This window comes from Oncorhynchus masou, chromosome 15 (genome assembly GCF_036934945.1).
Source record: "Oncorhynchus masou masou isolate Uvic2021 chromosome 15, UVic_Omas_1.1, whole genome shotgun sequence".
Taxonomy (NCBI): Eukaryota; Metazoa; Chordata; class Actinopteri; order Salmoniformes; family Salmonidae; genus Oncorhynchus; species Oncorhynchus masou.
In genome coordinates, this window is record NC_088226.1 from 23,652,390 (window position 1) to 23,671,956 (window position 19,567).

At 41.5% G+C, this 19,567-nt stretch overlaps 1 protein-coding gene across 1 annotated transcript; it reads left to right on the forward strand.

Moving 5' to 3' along the window:
- The first annotated feature begins 1,048 nt into the window (after positions 1 to 1,048).
- Positions 1,049 to 19,389, forward strand: LOC135555999 (uncharacterized). Its single transcript, XM_064988850.1, has 13 exons — positions 1,049 to 1,479; positions 2,674 to 2,788; positions 2,996 to 3,035; positions 3,229 to 3,260; positions 3,354 to 3,411; positions 3,548 to 3,597; positions 3,724 to 3,756; positions 5,648 to 5,690; positions 6,474 to 6,550; positions 8,720 to 8,815; positions 10,410 to 10,499; positions 12,457 to 12,546; positions 18,804 to 19,389. The coding sequence occupies exons 2-13, from the start codon at positions 2,680 to 2,682 to the stop codon at positions 18,809 to 18,811; spliced, it is 726 nt and encodes a 241-aa protein (XP_064844922.1). The 5' UTR covers positions 1,049 to 1,479; positions 2,674 to 2,679; the 3' UTR covers positions 18,812 to 19,389.
- Positions 19,390 to 19,567: the final 178 nt, after the last annotated feature.

Genomic DNA, 19,567 nt, shown 5'->3' on the forward strand with positions numbered 1-19,567 from the left:
CCTGTAAGCCCATAACCACACTTTAATGAAGGGTTGTATACTCTGCTGCACAAATACACCAAGTGCAGCTGTAACCTCTCATTCAGGCTTTCTACACCTTTCCCTCTCTTGTCGTCTCTGACCTCCCTCTCACTTATTCAGGAATTCCTCCTCCCTTGTTTTTTTTCTTCAGTTGTCTACACAGTCTCTCTCTTTGCTGGAGAGTGAGAGCGGAGCTCACGGCTTCCTTCCGTTGGTGTGGTTTCCTGGGGGTAGGGGGAGTGAGGTAAAGCAAGTCGCTTGTGCAACGTTCACACTTCAATCGTAACGCTGCTGTGAAACTGTGTCCAGAGCATTTTGAGTTCTTCTGAGAACTAGCGTCTTCTCAGAGGCTCTGGCAGTTTAAACCAGGATGGTAACACTAAACGCTACCACAGAGACACCCGGCAGCCATTTTATAAGTGTGGGTGCCATGCCAACCAGCTTTTCTGATGGCGGTCTGCTAGAGGAGCATCTATAGTGGTGGAAACATTTCCCCTGAAATGATTCTGGAGAGAATAATATTGACTACACTGATAAAGATGGAAACACACACAGTGCTATAGGAGGCACCTGTCATGATTTGCCATTCCATGTCTGTCGTACACTTTATCTAACTGACATTTGAGTTGACTTTCAGATTCTACATCCCTGACTCAAAACTAATACATTATTACTGACAGCTCAAGTATTAGTTGACGGTAACTGATTATTGACTCGCATGGACCAAATTATAGCCAAGCGTCTGAAAGTTGCCCACTTCTTATGCTGTTCTCACTGTTCCCTCTACAGCATAAACATTGGTCCAAATACAGACCCTTGGGGTACACCGGCATAGGATTTTGATTTAGATCTATAGGATGGTACATCTTTTGAACCATGAACTGAACATTTGTCAGTCCCTGTATTTTAATGTGCCTTTCAGGTCTCTCCAAGAAAGGTAGCGAGAAGGAGGTGATAAGATCAGAGGTACGGTGGTGGGGAGAGTTGATCTAAAACAACATTGTGAGAATGCTAGAAAAAAGACACATTGGGGGAGGCTGAGATGACAGCGGGGTAGGAGAGTTTATGAGAAGAGTGAGGGAGGAAGGGAAGGAGGAGGCGACTGAACAGGCCATGTAGACCAAAAGGTGCATCGAGGAAGGCACCGATGTCAAGCTGCTATAGTCAAGGTTCCTTACAGTTAACTGAAAGGGAGGGAAAACTCGAGTGAACAAAAAGAACAGCGAGGACGAGTTGCATGTGGTAGGATAGGGATTTGAGCAACAGACAGAAGGATCAGATGCATCCAAAATGGCACATCTCAGTGTAGCTGACGACTGAGCTGGTCTGGGGATTGGATTGGGGTCAACTCGGCCCGGAACTCGACCTCCGGTTTAGAACCAGTTTCATTGACCACCTGGCAGATCATCAGCAACCTAGGACCTAACGCTCTGTTATAAATCTACACAACACGTGCTGGTAAGAACTCCCTCCACTGATAGAATCCTACTGAGCCTAGTTTCTTAACCTCTAGGTTAGTAGTGAATAAGCTAGAAGTGAAGAAGTAACTTGTTGATTTATTCACCTGGGTTAGGGTCAACCAGAAAGTAAACTCAATTCCAAATTTTCCTCAGTGAAAAGCATTGAAATGTGTTGGAGTTTCGGTGTACTTCTGGAATTGACCCCATCCCTGGTACTCAACAATGTTGATTAACCCACTATGAATTCAGAATGGAGACATGTTCACAATGTTATAGATCTAAATTACTTTATGACTGAATCTGAATGTTCTTCAACGTCATGGCCACCTGCACAGGGCCCAGGTTTTCTTAACTCCTCAGGTTCAGCAGCTCTGTACTTTACCACCTAACTGGGTCTGAGCTAGCCCTTCAGATCAGCCGTCCCTCGCTCACCCTCTCTCTCTCTCTCTCTCTCAAATCTAGACCAGTCTGAATTTGGCAGAAAAGTCACCCTCCTCATGGCTCACTCCAGGAGGAGTGTCGTGACACAAAATAGACACCATTTGTCACAATGATGGGCCCTGTTGAGTTCAACTCACTACGTATTAAAATGTTTGGAGGGAGCAAGGTTCTGCAAATTAGTGAATGCCAGCACTACTATGGTACCACACCGTAGTGTCATTGTAGTCGTGTCTGCTCTTGAGGTAGTCTTATTTAATGTGTCAGTTTTGCATGGAGTTTTATGTGCCACGGTACTGTAGATATTAGGTGACATACAGAAAGGTCTGTGATTTACACATACAGTGTGTTAAGAGTGTGCTGGTATTGTCTAACTTTTTAAAAATGCAGGAAATCCATTTCCTGGCATTAGGAAGCTGAACTGAACCGCTGATAGTGATAGTTAGCAAGAAAGTTAGAGATGGCGTGTGTGAAATGGAGAATCCAAAACCACAAGGAAGGAAAATTACATGATTTAACAATGACAACCACATTCCTATTCAGAGGTGATTTTTTTTTTTCAAAAATGTTTTAACGTTAGGGGCAAATATTTTGTCTTGCACAACAACAAACACTAAATGGAGATTCTCCATTTAACTTGCTTCTTAGTCCAAGACTAGTCTTAAACTGGGTCAGAGAAGACAGCATAATAATGCTTTAATAGTGTCGTGTCAAAAGTGTCATCTAACTGGATGAGTTTGTGTTATTCCTGCAGACAGTGATGGAGGTGTCTGTGCAGCTGTATACGTTGCTGCTGAGTGGAGCGGTCGCCCTGTCACTCATCCTGTTGACTGGCCTGTGTCTCAGCTGCAGAAGACACAACCTGCCTAGTAATACCAAGACTTCGGTTACTGTACCTTTTTTGAGGGAATCAATAAAGTTTTATTGAATTAAATTGGGCTCTGTGTAGTAAATGTTGTCGCTGTAAATGAAAGTGTTCTTCTCAGTCAGCTTAACTGGTAAAAAAAATGGTTAAATGTTATTAATTAGACATTTAAAAAAACAAATTTAACAAACTTCATTTTCTTTCTCCTCAGCGTCCATTCAGCAGCATTACAGTGAGGATTACACTCAGCAGTAAGCACTTTTTCATTAAACAACGATTCAGTGCCTATTGATAAAAACCAAATATTCAAAGGTTTGTGTGGCACTTGTAATATATGTCCGGTGCACTGTCTAAGTGTACCAGACGAGATTTTTGCACAAATCTCCAATTGATATCAGTCAATGTACAAACCTCTACCAATGCTCTGATTTCTTCCCCACTCAGCACCCTAGGATTTGGCTTGGCCCACCCACCATGTGAGTATGTGTGTGATGACAAAAGTTCTACCCAAATCTTTTCATGAAACGTCTTCAGAAAAATGGATGATGATGATGAACCTTATTCCTCAGACAACCCCTCTGCTGCCACAAGCTGGGGTGCTCCCCCTTCCAGCCTTCTTTCACCCATGTGAGCTACTACACACACACACACACACACACACACACACACACACACACACACACACACACACACACACACACACACACACACACTGACTCATATTACCCGTCAAGTGAAATGTACCTGCCTTTCAATCCCACAGTTCACCACAGATTGTTCTGAGACCGAACTCTGTCACACCGACTGAAAATGGTGAGATGTCTCTCTCTTCCTCTACATCAGATGTCTATTTTCTCCACTTGTTTTCTTCCTCCTTCCGCCGCGATCTCTAACGTCACAGTTCAGTTCCTTCTTAATAGTTTGCTTTTTTTCTTGCAGAGAGTAATGACGGCTATGAGAGTCCAAGAGATGGTAATGTGAACGTTAAATATCCTACCATGTTCAATAACACTGATCGCCTCAAACTTGTGTGTACAGTAACTGCTGAAGAAGTTTTGAAAAATGGCACATTGCTCCTTAGGTGAAAATGTGTGTTTTATTGTCACATACACCAAATAGGTGCAATGAAATGTATTGTTTTACATGGTCAGCCATATGGAGCCAGGGTTAAGTGTCTTGCTCAAGGGCATATCGACAAATTTTTCACCTTGTTGGCTTGGGTGTTTGAACCAGCAACCTTTTGGTTACAGGCCCAATGCTCTAACTGCTAGGCTACTGTAACTGCCTACATGTGCACCTACTCGCATTCATTCAGATATTTGGACATTAAACCATTCATACAGTGCCTTCGGAAAGTATTCAGACCCCTTGACTGTTTCCACATTTTAAGTTTTCAGTCTTATTCTAAAATTGATTAAATAGTTTTTTTCCCCCATCAATCTACATACAATACCCCATAATGAAAAAGCATTTAAATAAGTATTCCGACCCTTTACTTTGTTGAAGCACCTTTTGCAGCAATTACAGCCTCAAGGCTTCTTGGGTATGACACTACAAGCTTGGCACACCTGTATTTTGGGAGTTACTCCCATTCTTCTCTGCAGATGCTGTGACCGGTTGGATGGGGAGTGTTGCTGCACAGCTATTTTCAGGTCTATTCAGAGATGTTAGATTGGGTTGAAATCCGGGTTCTGGCTGGGCCATTCAAGGACATTGATACTTGTCCCGAAGCCACTCCTGCATTGTCTTGGTTTTGTGCTTAGGGTCGTTGTCCTGTTGGAAGGTGAACCTTCACCCCCCAGTCTGAGGTCCTGAGTGCTCTGGAGCAGGTTTTCATCAAAGATCTCTGTACTTTGCTCCATTCATCTTTGCCTAGATCCTGCTAGTCTCCCAGTCCCTGCCGCTGAAAAACATCCCCACAGAATGGTGCTGCTGTAGGGAATGGTGCCAGGTTTTCTCCAGACGTGACGTTTAACATTCAGGCCAAAGAGTTCAATCTTGGTTTCATCAGACCAGGGAATTTTGTTTTTCATGGTTTGAGAGTCCTTTTGGCAAACTCCAAGTGGCCTGTCATGTGCCTTTTACTGAGGAGTGGCCTGATTGGTGGAATGCTGCAGAGATGGTTGTCATTCTGGAAGGTTCTCCCATCGCCACAGAGGAACTCTAGAGCTCTGTCATTGACCATCGGGTTCTTGGTCACCTCCCTGATCAAGACCTTTTTCCCCTGATTGCTCAGTTTGGCCGGGCGACCAGCTCGAGGAAGCCTTTTGGTGGTCTCCAAACTTCTTCCATTTAAGAATGATTGAAGCCACTGTGTTCTTGGGGACCTTCAATGCTACAGAAATGTTTTGGTAACCTTCCACAGATCTGTGCCTCGACACAATCCTGTCTCGGAGCTCTACGGACAATTGCTTTGACCTCATGGCTTGGTTTTTGCTCTGACATGCACTGTGAACTGTGGGACCTTATATAGACGAGTGTGAGCCTTTCCAAATCATGTCCAATCAATTGAATTTATCACAGGTGGACTCCAAGATGTAGAAACATCAATGGAAACAGGATACACCTGAGCTCAATTTTGAGTCTTATAGCAAAGGGACTGAAAACTTATGCAGATAAGGTATTTCTGTTTGTTTAATACATTTGCAAAAATGTCTATAAACCTGTTTTTTTTTTCGCTTTGTCTTGATGGGGTACTGTGTGTAGATTGCTGAGCAAGTTTTTCTATTTAATCCATTTTAGAATAAGGCTGTAATGTAACAAAAAGTCAAGGGGTCTGAATACTTTCCAAAGGCACTTTATTCTCTGACATTATGGATTGACAGCCATGTGTGTGTGTGTCTCTCCTATCTCTGTTCTATAGAGTATGTCAACGAGGACAGCTATGAACAAGGATCAGGCTACCTGTGAGTATTAATTTATTTTAAACAAATTACACTGAGTATACCAAACATTAGGAAGACCTTCCATATATTGAATTGCAGCCCCCCCCCCCCTTCTCCTTCAGAAGAGCCTCAATTCATAGGGGCATGGACTCTACAAGGTGTTGAAAGTGTTCCACAAGGATACTGGCCCATGTTGACTCCAATGCTTCCTACAGATTGTGTCAAGTTGTCTGGATGTTCTTTGGGTGGGTGATCATTCTTGAATCACACAACTGTTGAGTGTGAAAAACCCAGCAGCATTGCAGTTCTTCACAGAAACAGGTGTGCCTGGCACCTACTACCATACCCCATTCGAAATGACACTTAAATCTTTTGTCTTGCCCATTCACCCTCTGAATGGCACTCATACACAATCCATGACTGTTGGCTCAAGGCTTAAAAATCCTTCTTTAACCTGTCTCTCCCCTTCATCTACACTGGTTTGAATTGGATTTAACAAGTGACATCAATAAGGAATCATGGAATTCTGCTGGATTCACCTGGTCAGTCTGTGTCATGGAAAGAGCAGGTGCTCTTAATGTTTTTTATACTCTGTGTATACTGTATGTCAGTGCCTCACTGTGAGGCACTGTTACTGTTACTGTTACACTGTTACACTGTTACACTGTTATACTGTTACACTTTGCATTTCCAGGACTTCCTGGGAAAAAAAGTGGCAATTGTTACTGTGTAGACTGTCTTCTGTGGCTATAGAGTACTGGAGTCTCTTGGGTTTTGTGTAACACCTCTCTCACTCCTTTATAGAATGGTGTTACCATCAGTTCTTCCTGGGACTGGGTCTCTGCGTCATTCCAACCAATTTCTAAGCTCCCAAAGCACAGGTAGGTTAACGTAGGATGGAGAGATGACTGGAAATGACTCATTACTATAGCCCTATTCGGACGGGATACATTTTAATGGGGGAGCTCAGGTAATGTGCACGTAATTACGAGCACAAATCACCACATCCGTAATTTGGTAACTAATCCCGTCCAAATGGTCCACTGGAAAAACTGACATTATGTGGTAATGATTACATAGCTGATGTTCTATAGTAATACTAGTCCCGTGCGAATAATCTGTAATTTTAGTCCCATCCGAATCTGCCATGTCAGTCATTTTTACCTGGCAGGAAGTTTATTGTCCCAGCCCTAAAAACGTCCTGTTTTTTGGCAGACTCACAGGTCATCTCTGTGTTTTGAGGGATATTAGAGTTTTTAACAGGTGCTGCAACTAGTTTGGGTAAGAACACGGGAACAAGTTCATGCTTAACAAAGTGCTATGCACGTAGCCCACAGGTGAAGGATCTGCTTCGTCACATATCAACTTTCCTAGTGCCATACTTCTCTTTTTAAAAGATGGAGTGGACGATATTGTCAATGGATTAATAATTTACCAAATATGTCCGGTAATTAAATGTCTGCATAGGTTACAGTTCATGGTTCTTATTGCTATGCATTAATATTTTGAATTTCTCCGAACTGAAGGCCATTAGGTCCGTATTAGGCTATTCCTAGACGTGAAATATCTTCTTGTCGAGCAGAGCCTTCAAACTACCTTCATAATGGTCAATTTTGAATGGGGGGGGGGGGGTTAATAACAGGGGCAGTTTGGTAACGTCTGAAACGTCCACTGGAAAAAACGGACATATTGGGGTAATGGTTACATAACCAGTGGTGTAAAGTACTTAAGTAAAATTACTTTAAAGTACCACTTAAGTTGTTTTTTTGGGGGTATCTGTACTTTACTATTTTATATTTTTGAGAACTTTTACTTCATTCCAAAATAAAATGATGCACTTTTTACTCCATACATTTTCCCTGACAGCCAAAAGTACTTGTTACATTTTGAATGCCTAACATTCAGGAAAATTGTCCAATTCACACACTTATCAAGAGAACATCCCAACTGCCTCTGATCTGGCGGACTCACTAAACACACGTGCTTCATTTGTAAATGAGTGTGGCCCATGCTATGCAAAAGTATAAATAAATTGGTGCTGCCTGGTTTGCTTATTATAAAGAATTTCTACTTTTACACGTAAGTATATTTTAGCAATTACATTTACTTTTTGATACTTAAGTATAGTTCAAATCAAATAATTCTAGACTTTTACTCTAAAAAAATACATATTTTCATTGAAAACTCATAGAAAAGATGACAAACATTGTTTACTTGTCTGTTAGACAAAATAAGTCATACAACTGACCAGTGGTGGAAAAAGTACCCAATTGAGTAAAAGTAAAGATACCTTAATAGAAAATGACTCAAGTAAAAGTCACCCTATTTTACTGGGTGACTTTTACTTGAGCAATTTTCTATTTACTTTTACTGAAGTATGACAATGTATACTTTTTCCACATAAATGACATTCTATAGTAATACTAGTCCTGTGTGACACTTGAACACATGGATATTACAAAATACATACACAAAACATGTCAGTTGAAATCACAGGTCCAATTCATGACAGTATGCAGATTAGGAGACTGAGTTTTTGTTGATTTAGGGCTGTATTCAAACCTTATGGCAGAAGTTCAGCTTTAGAGCGTGATTGAAATGTAAAGGCTATGTTCCCGCTTTGGCGAAAACTGCATTCAAGGTGAACGCTTCAAATGACCTTAACATTTCTAGTGCCTAATCTGGAACGCTTCAGCGACGCAGTTTGAATAGAGCACTCATTTGAATGGATATGTTGCGAGCAGCAGCATATTTATTTCCTCATTCCAGTTTTTGTGAAGCACATGTGCAGACCATTTATGCAGAGGTTTAGAAATCAGGAAAAGGCATCTTGATGGGCCACGAAATATTACTAATAAAATGCTGTCTGGAGTATTCACATCGCGTTCATATGATATGTCAATGTGGAAGCAGACGAGGACAAAGCAGGGTGAGTGATGCAATAGAAATCCGTCTTCTAGGTTTATCAGTATAAACGTCACAATGGTTTTAGACTGGAGTGTACATATACAGTGTATACCTCAATCCTGTGTGTTTTTGTGTGTTCACAGAAAACAGTGGTGCGGTTATGAAAATCAATATGAATGTCGATGTGGGAAAGAGTGACGACAGTGATGAAGGCAGCAACGACTATGTCAATACTAAAGGTATGGCCCACATTGGCACATTGAATAGGATCTAACTTTTCAGGGATGTTCCTGGTTTAAATCGGGAATCCCTACTTTTTTGACAGTTGTAATAACCCATGGAACTCTTTATGCCTTGGAAGGAGTGAGCTCTTTAAAACTGATTATTAACCCGGATTGTCATCCCTGTGTTTTCGAGCGATATTAGAGAGTTTAACAGGTGCTGCACCCAGTTTGGGTATGAACATGGGAACAAATTGATGCTTAAAGCGAACCCAGGTTTTTAGAAATTTTAGCAAAATTATTACAAATAAATAAACATACCTTATTTACATAAGTATTTATACCCTTGCTATGAGGCTCGAAATTAAGCTCAGGTGCATCATGTTTGCATTGATCATCCTTGAGATGTTTCTTCAACTTCATTGGAGTCCACCTGTGGTAAATTCCATTGATTGTTTGGAAAGGCACACACCTGTCTATATGAGGTCCCACAGTTGACAGTGCGTGTCAGAGTAAAAACCAAGCCATGAGGTCGAAGGAATTGTATGTAGAGCTCCGAGACAGGATTGTGTCGAGGCACAGATCTGGGGAAGGGTACCAAAGAAATTCTGTAGCATTGAAGGTCCCCAAGAACACAGTGGCTTCCATCATTCTTAAATGGAAGGCATTTAGAACCCCCAAGACTCTTCCTAGAGCTGGCCGTCCAGCCAAACTGAGCAATCGGGAGAAAAGGGGCTTGGTCAAGGAGGTGACCAAGAACCTGATGGTCACACTGACAGAACTCTAGAGTTCCTCTGTGGAGATGGGAGAACCTTCCAGAAGGACAACCTTCCAGAAGGAGTTTGCCAAAAGCACGTAAAGGACTCTCAGACCATGAGAAACAAGTTACCAAGATTGAACTCTTTAGCCTGAATGCCAAGGGTTAAGTCTTGAGGAAACCAGGCCGCGCTCATCTCTTGGGCAATACCATCCCTACGGTGAAGCATGGTGGTGGCAGCATCATGCTGTGGGGATGTTTTTCAATGGCAGGGACTGGGAGACTAGTCAGGATTGAGGCAAAGATGAACGGAGCAAAGTACAGAGAGATCCTTGATGAAAACCTGCTCCAGAGCATTCAAGACCTCAGACTGGTGGCGAACGTTCACCTTCCAACCGGACAATGACCCTAAGCACACAGCCAAGACAATGCAGGAGTGGCTTCAGGACAAGTCTCTGAATGTCCTTGAGTGGCCTAGCCAGAGCCTGGACCTGAACCCGATCAAACATCTCTGGAGAGAGACCTGAAAATAGCTGTGCAGCGACGCTCCCCATCCAACCTGACAGAGCTTGATCGGAGTAATCGCTGCCAAAGATGCTTCAACAAAGTACTGGGTCTGAATACTTACGTCAATGTGATATTTAAATGTTTTGTTTTTAATACATTTGCAAAATGTTCTAATAACCAGTTTCTGCTCTGTCATTATGGGATATTGTGTGTCGATTGATGGGGGGGGGGGGGACTATTTCATCCATGTTAGAATAAGGCTGTAACGTAACAAAAAGTGGAAAGGGGGAAGGTCTGAATACAATTTCGAATGCACTCTATACCTCAATCCTGTTTGTGTTCTCACAGAAAACAGTGACGAGGAGGGCAATATGAATGTCGACGTGGGAAAGAGTGACGACAGTGATGAAGGCAGCAACGACTATGTCAATACTAAAGGTATGGCCCACATTGAATAGAATCCAACTTTTTAGGGATGTTCCTGATTTAATCAAGAATCCCCTGCTTTTTTGACCGTTTTAATAACCCATGGAACTCTCTGCCTTGGAAGGAGTGAGCTCTTTATAAACGGATTACTTTATTACTAACCTGGATCGTCATCCCTGTGTTTTGAGGGACATTAGAGTTTTAACAGATGCTGCACCTAGTTTGGGTAAGAACACGGGAACAAGTTCATGCTTAAAACAAAGTCCTATGCATGTAGCCCACAGGTGAAGGATCTGTTTTGTCACATATCAACCTTCCTAGTGCCATACTTTTCTTTTTGAAAGATAACGTGGACAATATTGTGCCAATGAATTGATAAATTGGCAAATATGTCCGGTAATTAAATGCCTGCATAGGTTACAGTTCATGGTTCTTATTGCTATGCATTATTAATTTGACTTTCTCCAAACTGAAGGCCATTAGGTCCGTATTAGGCTATTCCTAGACGTGAAATATCTTCATGTCTAGCAGAGCCTTCAGACTACCGTCATAACGTTCAATTTTGAATGAGGGGGAAAAAATAATTACAGGGGCAGTTTGGTAAAACTAATCCAGTCCGAATTGTCCAATGGAAACACTGACATTCTGGGGAAGTAATTACATAACCAATAATAACCAGTAATACTCGTCCCTTGCTGCAAATAGGGCTTTTGTGACATCTTGTGGTTGAATGCTTTTTTATTTTTTTATTGATATCCAAATAACACTTAAACACATGGATATTATCATATATAAATATATTTTTTTAATTCAGTTGAAGTCATAAGTGAAATGCATGGCAATACAGTGCCTTCGGAAAGTATTTAGACCCCTTGACTTTTTCCACATTTTGTTACGTTACAGCCTTCTAGAATTGATTAAATTGTGTTTTTTCCTCATCAATCTACACACAATACTCCATAATGACAAAGCAAAAACAGGTTTTAGAATTTTTTTGTTAAATTTTAAATACAAATCTAATACTGTTGTAAAATCCCTTTACTCAGTACTTGTTGAAGCGTCTTTGGCAGCGATTACAGCCTCGAGTCTTCTTGGATATGATGCTACAAGCTCGGCACACCTGTATTTGGGGAGTTTCTCCCGTGCTTCTCTGCAGATCCTCTCAAGCTCTGTCAGGGTGGATGGGGAGCGTCGCTGCACAGCTATTTTCAGGTCTCCAGAGATGTTATATCTGGTTATATCGGGCTCTTGTTTTCCAATCTCCACAGAGGAACTCTGGAGCTCTATCATTGGCCATCGGGTTCTTGGTCACCTCCCTGACCAAGAACCTTCTCCCCCAATTGCTCAGTTGGGCCCGGCAGCCAACTCTAAGAAGAGTCTTGGTGGTTCTAAACTTGAGTCTTGGTGGTTCTAAGAATGGTGGAGGTCACAGTGTTCTTGGGGACCTTCAATAGTGCAGAATTGTTTTGGTACCCTTCCCTAGATCTGTGCCTCGACACAATCCTGTCTCGGAGCTCTACTGACAATCCCTTCAACCTCATAGCTTCATTTTTGCTCTGACATGCACTGTCAACTGTGGGACCTTTATATAGACAGATGTGTGCCTTTCCAAATCATGGCCAATCAATTGAATGTACCAGCAGTGGACTCCAATCAAGTTGTAGAAACATCAAGGATGGTCAATGGAAACAGGATGCACCTGAGCTCAATTTCATGTTTCATAGCAAAGGGTCTGTACTTATTTAAATAAGGTATTTCTGTTTATTGTTTATAAATTTGCAAACATTTCTACAAACCTGTTTTCGCTTTATCTTTATGAGGTATTGTGTTTAGATTGAGGAATTTATTGATTGAATCCATTTTTGGAAAAAGGCTGTAAGGTAACAAAATGTGGAGCAGCAAGGGAAGGGGCCTGAATACTTTCCGAATGCACTGTGCATATACCTCAATCCTGTGTTTGTGTTCCCAGAAAACAGTGACGAGGAGGGCAACATGAATATCGACGTGGAAAAGAGTGATGACAGTGATGAAGAAGGCAACGACTATGTCAATACTAAAGGTATGGCCCACATTGGTACATTGAATAGAATATAACTTTTCAGGGATGTGATCTTTTCTGGTTAATCGGGAATCCCTGCTTTTTTTGGACAACCCCTCTCCCAACTCTTTATGCCTTGGGAGAGGAGTAAGCTGGTAGCCCTTTATGAAGGGATTACTTTATTACCAACCCGGAGAATGGTGTAGACAGGCAGGTAGTCGCAGCTGCACTCAATGTGTGTATTGTGGCGCATTCCAATACTCTAATAATGATACCAATAGGTACCCAAGTGCTACACCATCTGGTAATGTGTATGTGTGATGACGTTAATACCACATTCCTTCCCTCTTAAGATTTTAATATTACGTCTCCACAAATAAACCTAATCTGAAATGGTTATTTTAACTGAAACAATTATGTACTTTACTGATGTACTATGTCTTATGTACTTTACTGATCTAAACAAGTCAGTCATTTTAAACATGAAATTTCACAAGTTTACTTTTATTTTCACATGCTTGGGTAACTAAGTATTGAACTCTGAGTCTTTTAAAAACAATTTATCGCAGTTATTTTTTTATTTTCTTGTTCAGAGTTCAGTCTTTTAAGCAGCTTGGAAGCTTTGCGTGCATCTGTGGCTGACGTATACTAGGGGTAGTGTTCAGTATTTGACTCTGAAACGAGATTCTCCTCTTGGTGAACTGTTTCCTGTTACGGTCTCTGTCTGTGGAATGTGCACCACAGAAGCACTTGATTAGGTAGACAACTGCCTGTCTTCTGCCGTCACAACTGGTAACTCACTTGCTTTTCCATCCCGTCTGGCAAGAATCTGATTGACATGTCTGCAAACCACCTTACCTTGTCGGAAACAGGACAAGTAGCTGAGTCTATGAATCCAGGAATCCAATTTCCCACAACTGAAATTTCTGATAGACAGGGTCCCCCTCAAATGTAAGCCCTTGGTATGTTTGTCATGGTTCTTTTTCTGTCATAGGCCATCTATAGTAGTGGTGGATGAAGCAGAACTAACCTGATGCATATTCAAAAGGGATGGATGTGTATCAATGATTATCAGGAACATTTCCCCCATGAATGGCCCTGTGTAATTTATGTGCAATCTTCTCCAAGGTTTCTCTGGAAACTTCCATGAGTGGAGCTGCTGGTGCCTTTCTGTGTTCCTGACATGTGTTACATGTCTTGACTAGATTGTCTATCTCCTGATCTAGTTTTGGCCACCATAAATAACTCCGAGCCAAGGCTTTATACGCGAGACCCCCTACTGTAGGTTAGGCATGCTGGCTGTGGAATAATCACTAGTGCTCCCCACATAACACAACCATCCTGTACACTCAACACTGTTTTCCTGACACTGTATGGTGTGAATTCAGTCCCTTCTGTTTGTTATGGCCATCCCCTTACTACATATTCTCTATCTCTAGACAGTACTGTGTCTTTACTTGTCCAGGATCTCCCTTGCTCTGCGGTCACGAGTGCGGTGTCCACACACATCAGCACTCTGTCCTCTTGAGCTGTTATGGTGGGTGTGTATCGCAGCGGAAGACTGCTCAGGGCATCTGCATTCCCATGGTACTTTCCAGATAAAGCTCAAAAGCAAACGCTTTTGCATGTGAAAACACTGAATCCTACTCATTACTTCAAATGCTCCTACGTCAATTTGTTTTGAGCCAACTACACTTTGGGACTTGAACGGGGCACCTGGCTCATGCCGGGAGGCAGCCCGGTTCCAAAACAAATGCAATCAACTTTCACCTGGTGCAAAGGCGAACCCCCCCCCCCCGTAGCTAAATCTAACCCTTTCCCTAACCTCAACCTCAGCCTCCTAACTTGCCACATTAATTATCCGAACCTGCTATGTAAACAAATCTGTGTCCAGAAACCATCAGTTTCATAACACCGGAACTGACCAAGGGCAGTTATCAATTGGCATTTCCTGATATCAGGGAACATCCACATCAAGAAACACCCCGAGTTGTGGTCTGCAATTACACCATATTCTTTCCAATGCCTCTTCTCCTATGAAGTAGTAACGCCCCTCTTCCACACCTGTGCGGCGTCACATACTCCTAAGTGTTATGTTCCAATGACACCTTATTCCCTAATATAGTGCACTACTTTTGATGAGAACCCTATGGACCCTGGTTAAAAGTAGTTCACTATAAAGGAATTAGGATGCCGTTTGGGACACAGCCTTATTCTCTACTCATATTTGATAGAAACTGACCTATCCTCCCATAGCCATTACTGTATGTTGTCCTGATCACATCCCTGATATTATTAAAATGGAACTGACGTTTTTAACTACTTTGCAGATATGAAAAAAGCAGATAATCATATCAGTAAAAAATTCCCAGTGTGCTCTTCAAAACCAACTTTTGAAAAGAGGTTTTAAAAATAGGTTATATTTAACTCAAAATTCCATGACATACAGTACGGTGTTATTGGCAGAATAGATTGATGCAGTTCAATGCATCCATCTATTCTTATTGTTGTCTATCAACAATGACAAGCCACTGGGATCTGACAACTTGGATGGAAAATTGCTGAGGATAATAGCAGATGTTATTGCCACTCCTATTTGCCATATTTTCAATTTAAGCCTACTAGAAAGTGTGTGTCCTCAGGCCTGGAGGGAATCAAACGTTTTCCCCCCAGCTAAGGATAGTAAAGCCCCCTTTACTGGCTCAAATAGCCGACCAATCAGCTTGTTACCAACCCTTTGTAAACTTTGGGGAAAAATGGTGTTTGACCAGATACAATGCTTTTTCACAGTAAACAAATTGACACCAGACTTTTAGCACACGTATCGGGGAAGGACATTCAACAAGCACAGCACTGATTAGCTGAGAGAAATTGATGATAGAAAGATTGGGGGGCTGTTTTGTTGGACTTCAGTGTGGCTTTTGACATTTATCGATCAGTCTGTTTCTGGAAAAACATATGTGTTATGGCTTTACACACCCAGCTATATTGTGGATAAAGAGTTAGACAGGTAACAGAACACAGAGGGTGCTCTTTAATGGAAGCCTCTCCAACAAAATCCAAGTAGAATCAGAAATTCCCCAGGGCAGCTGTCTAGGCCCCTTTTTTCAATCTTTACTAACAGCATGCCACTTTGATTAAAGTCAGTGTGTATATGTATGCGGTTGACTCAACACTATACACGTCAGCTACCACAGCGACTGAAATGACTGCAACACTTAACAAAGAGTTGCAGTTAGTTTCAGAATTGTGGCAAGGAGACGTTAGTCCTAAATATTTCAAAAAGTATTGTATTTGGGACAAATCATTCACTAAACCTTGTAATGACTGTGGTAATCTTGTAGCCCTGGATTGTAAAACTGTCATGATCAAAACATATTGATACAACAGTAGCTAGGATAGGGAGAACTCCGTCCATACTAAAGCATTGCTCTGCATTCTTAACAGAACTATCAAACGAGGCAGGTCCTTCAGGCCCTAGTTTTGTCGCACCTGGACTACTGTTCAGTCATGTGGTCAGGTACCACAGAGGGCCTGGGGAAAATTACAATTGGCTCAGAACAGGGCAGCACGGCTGGCCCTTGGATGTGTACAGAGAGCTAACATTATATGTATGTCAATCTCTCCTGGCTCAAAGTGGAGGAGAGCGACTTCATCACTACTTTTATTTGTGAGAGGTATTGACATGTTGAACACACCGAGCTGTCGGTTTGAACTACTGCCACACAGCTCGGACACCCATGCATACCCTACAAGACATACAACCAGAGGTCCCTTCACAGTCCCCAAGTCCAGAACAGACTATGGGAGGCGTACAGTACTGCATAGAGCCATGACAACATGGAACTCTATTCCACATCAAGTAACTCATGCAAGCAGTAAAATTTGATTTAAAAAAACCGATAAAAATACACCTTATGGAACAGCGGGGAGTGTGAAGCAACACAAACATACACATGCATACAAACACACACACACTATACAGATGGATTTTGTGGTATAGATGTGTTAAGAGTGTGTAAGGGCACACAATATGTTGTGAAATCTGTATTAATGTTTACAAAAAGGTAATACTGCCTTAATGTTGCTGTTCACCAGGAAATGTAAATGTAAGAGTAGCTAATAGGGATTTATAATAAATACATGATTAATATAATTCACCAATCCATTTTCTTGGTGGTCCAAAAAATATTGCTATCAGGTTGTAAATCACAGCTGGCCTGATACATTGTTTGCTGCTTCCACCCATTTGGGGTGCACTGTTTCATATTCAATTACTAAATATTTGGAATGAAAAAGGACGACTGTAACTAAGGCTTGGAATGTTAATACAATCAAACTAGCAAGGGCAATGATCACGTCAGTCATAATGTGACTAATCGGCTAGCACACAAGGCCCGCGGGCGGAAAAGGTCTCACAGGCATGTATAAATGAATCAACAATTGAGTCATTTACTTAATGAAATTACAGCGTGATGTGCTCGCATCAGTGAATTCAACTTCAATTGTGCTGCTTTCGTGTGTCCCGTTTACAGCGCGTTGTGGATGGAAAGTGTACAGACACATGCTACAGTGTACACATGCCACTAGCTAGGCTACTAAAATGCTGCAGTCTTGGCTTCGGTATTGAAAGCTTAACAATGAGTAACCAAACACAAAACCTGCAATAAATGCATCCACACGTCACTTGTATGTTGAAAAATAAAATTTTCACGTGACATTTTGATCTTATACAGTATGTATAATACTTATGCTCCTATATGTGATACATGTAGTATTCACATGTTTACTACATGTCATACGTAATGTTACCTTATGCTCATGTGTGACACACAGTATTCACATTTTTTTAATTACATATTGTCATTTTATCACACTACATGTTACGGGAGCATAATTTCAATGCTACTTGTAGTCATGGTAATAAAGTTGAACAAACACAAAACTACATTTAATCCTATTCAGTTTCTTTCATCGCTTCTCAATTCAGCCATTTTACTGTTTTTAAGCCGTTCCCACTTGTCCCTTTGTTGCAGCCGGTAAGTGTTTCATGACATCGTCTGTGGAGGTAAAGCAACAGATAGAGGTTGGGTTCATAAAATTACATTTAAAAAAAAATATCCTTAAAACCCTTTCAGATTTAGTTCAATAAGACACCGACCAAATAATGCCCTATTTGCAATGATACAAGCATTTCGCCACACCCGCAATAACATCTGCTAAATATGTGTATGCGACCACTAAAATTTGAATGGCGCTGCACAAACATGAGACCGCTGTGCGAAAACGAGGAAGTGGACAATCTTGTTTGATTATCAGTCAAATTAACAAATGTATAAGAAAATCGAGTATTACTCAACGACAATACATTGAGTGCACCATACAGCAATGCTGCATCCAACCGGTGATCCATGCAGTGGCAAACAAAACCATATTTGGAGTTAAAAACCTTTTCATTAGGGTCGCAGCGTATTATGCTTAGCAGCAAAGGCTGGACAAATATTTATCATTTAATGTTAATGCTATATGCGTACATAAGTGGACATTTTATAAAAGGCCCATTCAGTTGTCAAAACGTGGGTTGGGACAAGCAGGCTACTTACTATTCCCCATTTATCAGTACGATTGATGCCCAACTAGCTGAAAAAGTTTGAGGGTTTATATAAATGTTCTCTCGTTAGATTTTTAGCTCTGGCTATCATTAGTTGTTGATGTGCATCGGCAACTGGTTTCATCAATAGGGCTATGAAGTTTGCAAATGTAGGACTCCCGTGGTATTTACACTTTTGCATAAATCCAGTCAGGTGGCTTTTGGGAAATGCGTTCTAATGATCCAAAGGCACAGTCCGTAGGCCTGTAATCACAGTCCAGTTTAAAGTGAATGATGGCAGGCCAGTGTGGAAAACTGATTTGCATATAGGCCTTCTGATTGGCTGTGGTGCACGGTCCGCATAGACTCTGGGCCAGGACAGATGTTTTATTTACTGCAGTGACTTAATTGTCCAAACGCAAGGCCGCTTTCCCACTCTGTTGCTATACAATTTTCAAATGCCTTACTATGAAAGACCATATCTAAGTGCTCCATTGTCAGAAAATGTACAACAAAGACTCATTCCTGGTGGTGTATATGAACCGATTTGAATAAGATTTCATGTTGCAAAAACACTACCATTTTTAACTGCGAGACCATCTAATAACCAAGCAGGTGGGTGATATCATTCTGAAACTCAGCTTTACATAACAAATAAAGTTGGTACTAACTTTTTTTTTTCTCTTAGATATGTGAAGCCTCCCCATCATGTAGCTGATTCCGACGGGGAGGGAATTGAGTCGCTTGACTGCTGGATTTGAGTGCAACCAAGTATCAGTCAAAGGGAAGACTACACAGCGCTTCTGCAATATGAACAAGAGCACTGTGCAACTCACTGCTGTGGCTGCTGAAACTTTTCAAAAGACCTTAATCTCATCCACCAGGCGTCTCTCCGAACTCCGTGGTAATAATCAAGGCCTAGGGAAGACATGTAAAATGTATTGTATGGCTTGTGTGGTGTAGGACAAATGCCTTCAAACACCTCTTGGTGCCCCAGCTGCTTGTGTGAGCTACCAGCTATAACCATGTTTTTTTTTCTTTAAGCTCTTTCCTGACTTAGGATGACAGTGGGGAAAGATATGGTGTTGAAGGGCAGTAGGCCGGATTTGAACCCATGTTGACGGCTGCGGCATTACCTTTTTCAATGTATGGATTTGCTGACGACTCCTGAGAATGTTCGTTCAAGTTTACCCATTTTCTCTTACATAAATACATTTGTATATTTTTTTACTGTGGAGTCATGTTAACTACATTAAAATCTGGTTTTAGTTGAAGTTCTTGTCACTATAAGAAATGCTCTGCCATAATCTATAGCCCTATTCGGACAGGATTAGGTTCACTGGGGGAGCTCAGGGTAATGTGCATGAGCACAAATCACATCTAATTTTAGTCATAATCCCATCCCTAAGGTTGGGTCCTCTGATAGGGATGATAATTCACTGTGTTGAGGGA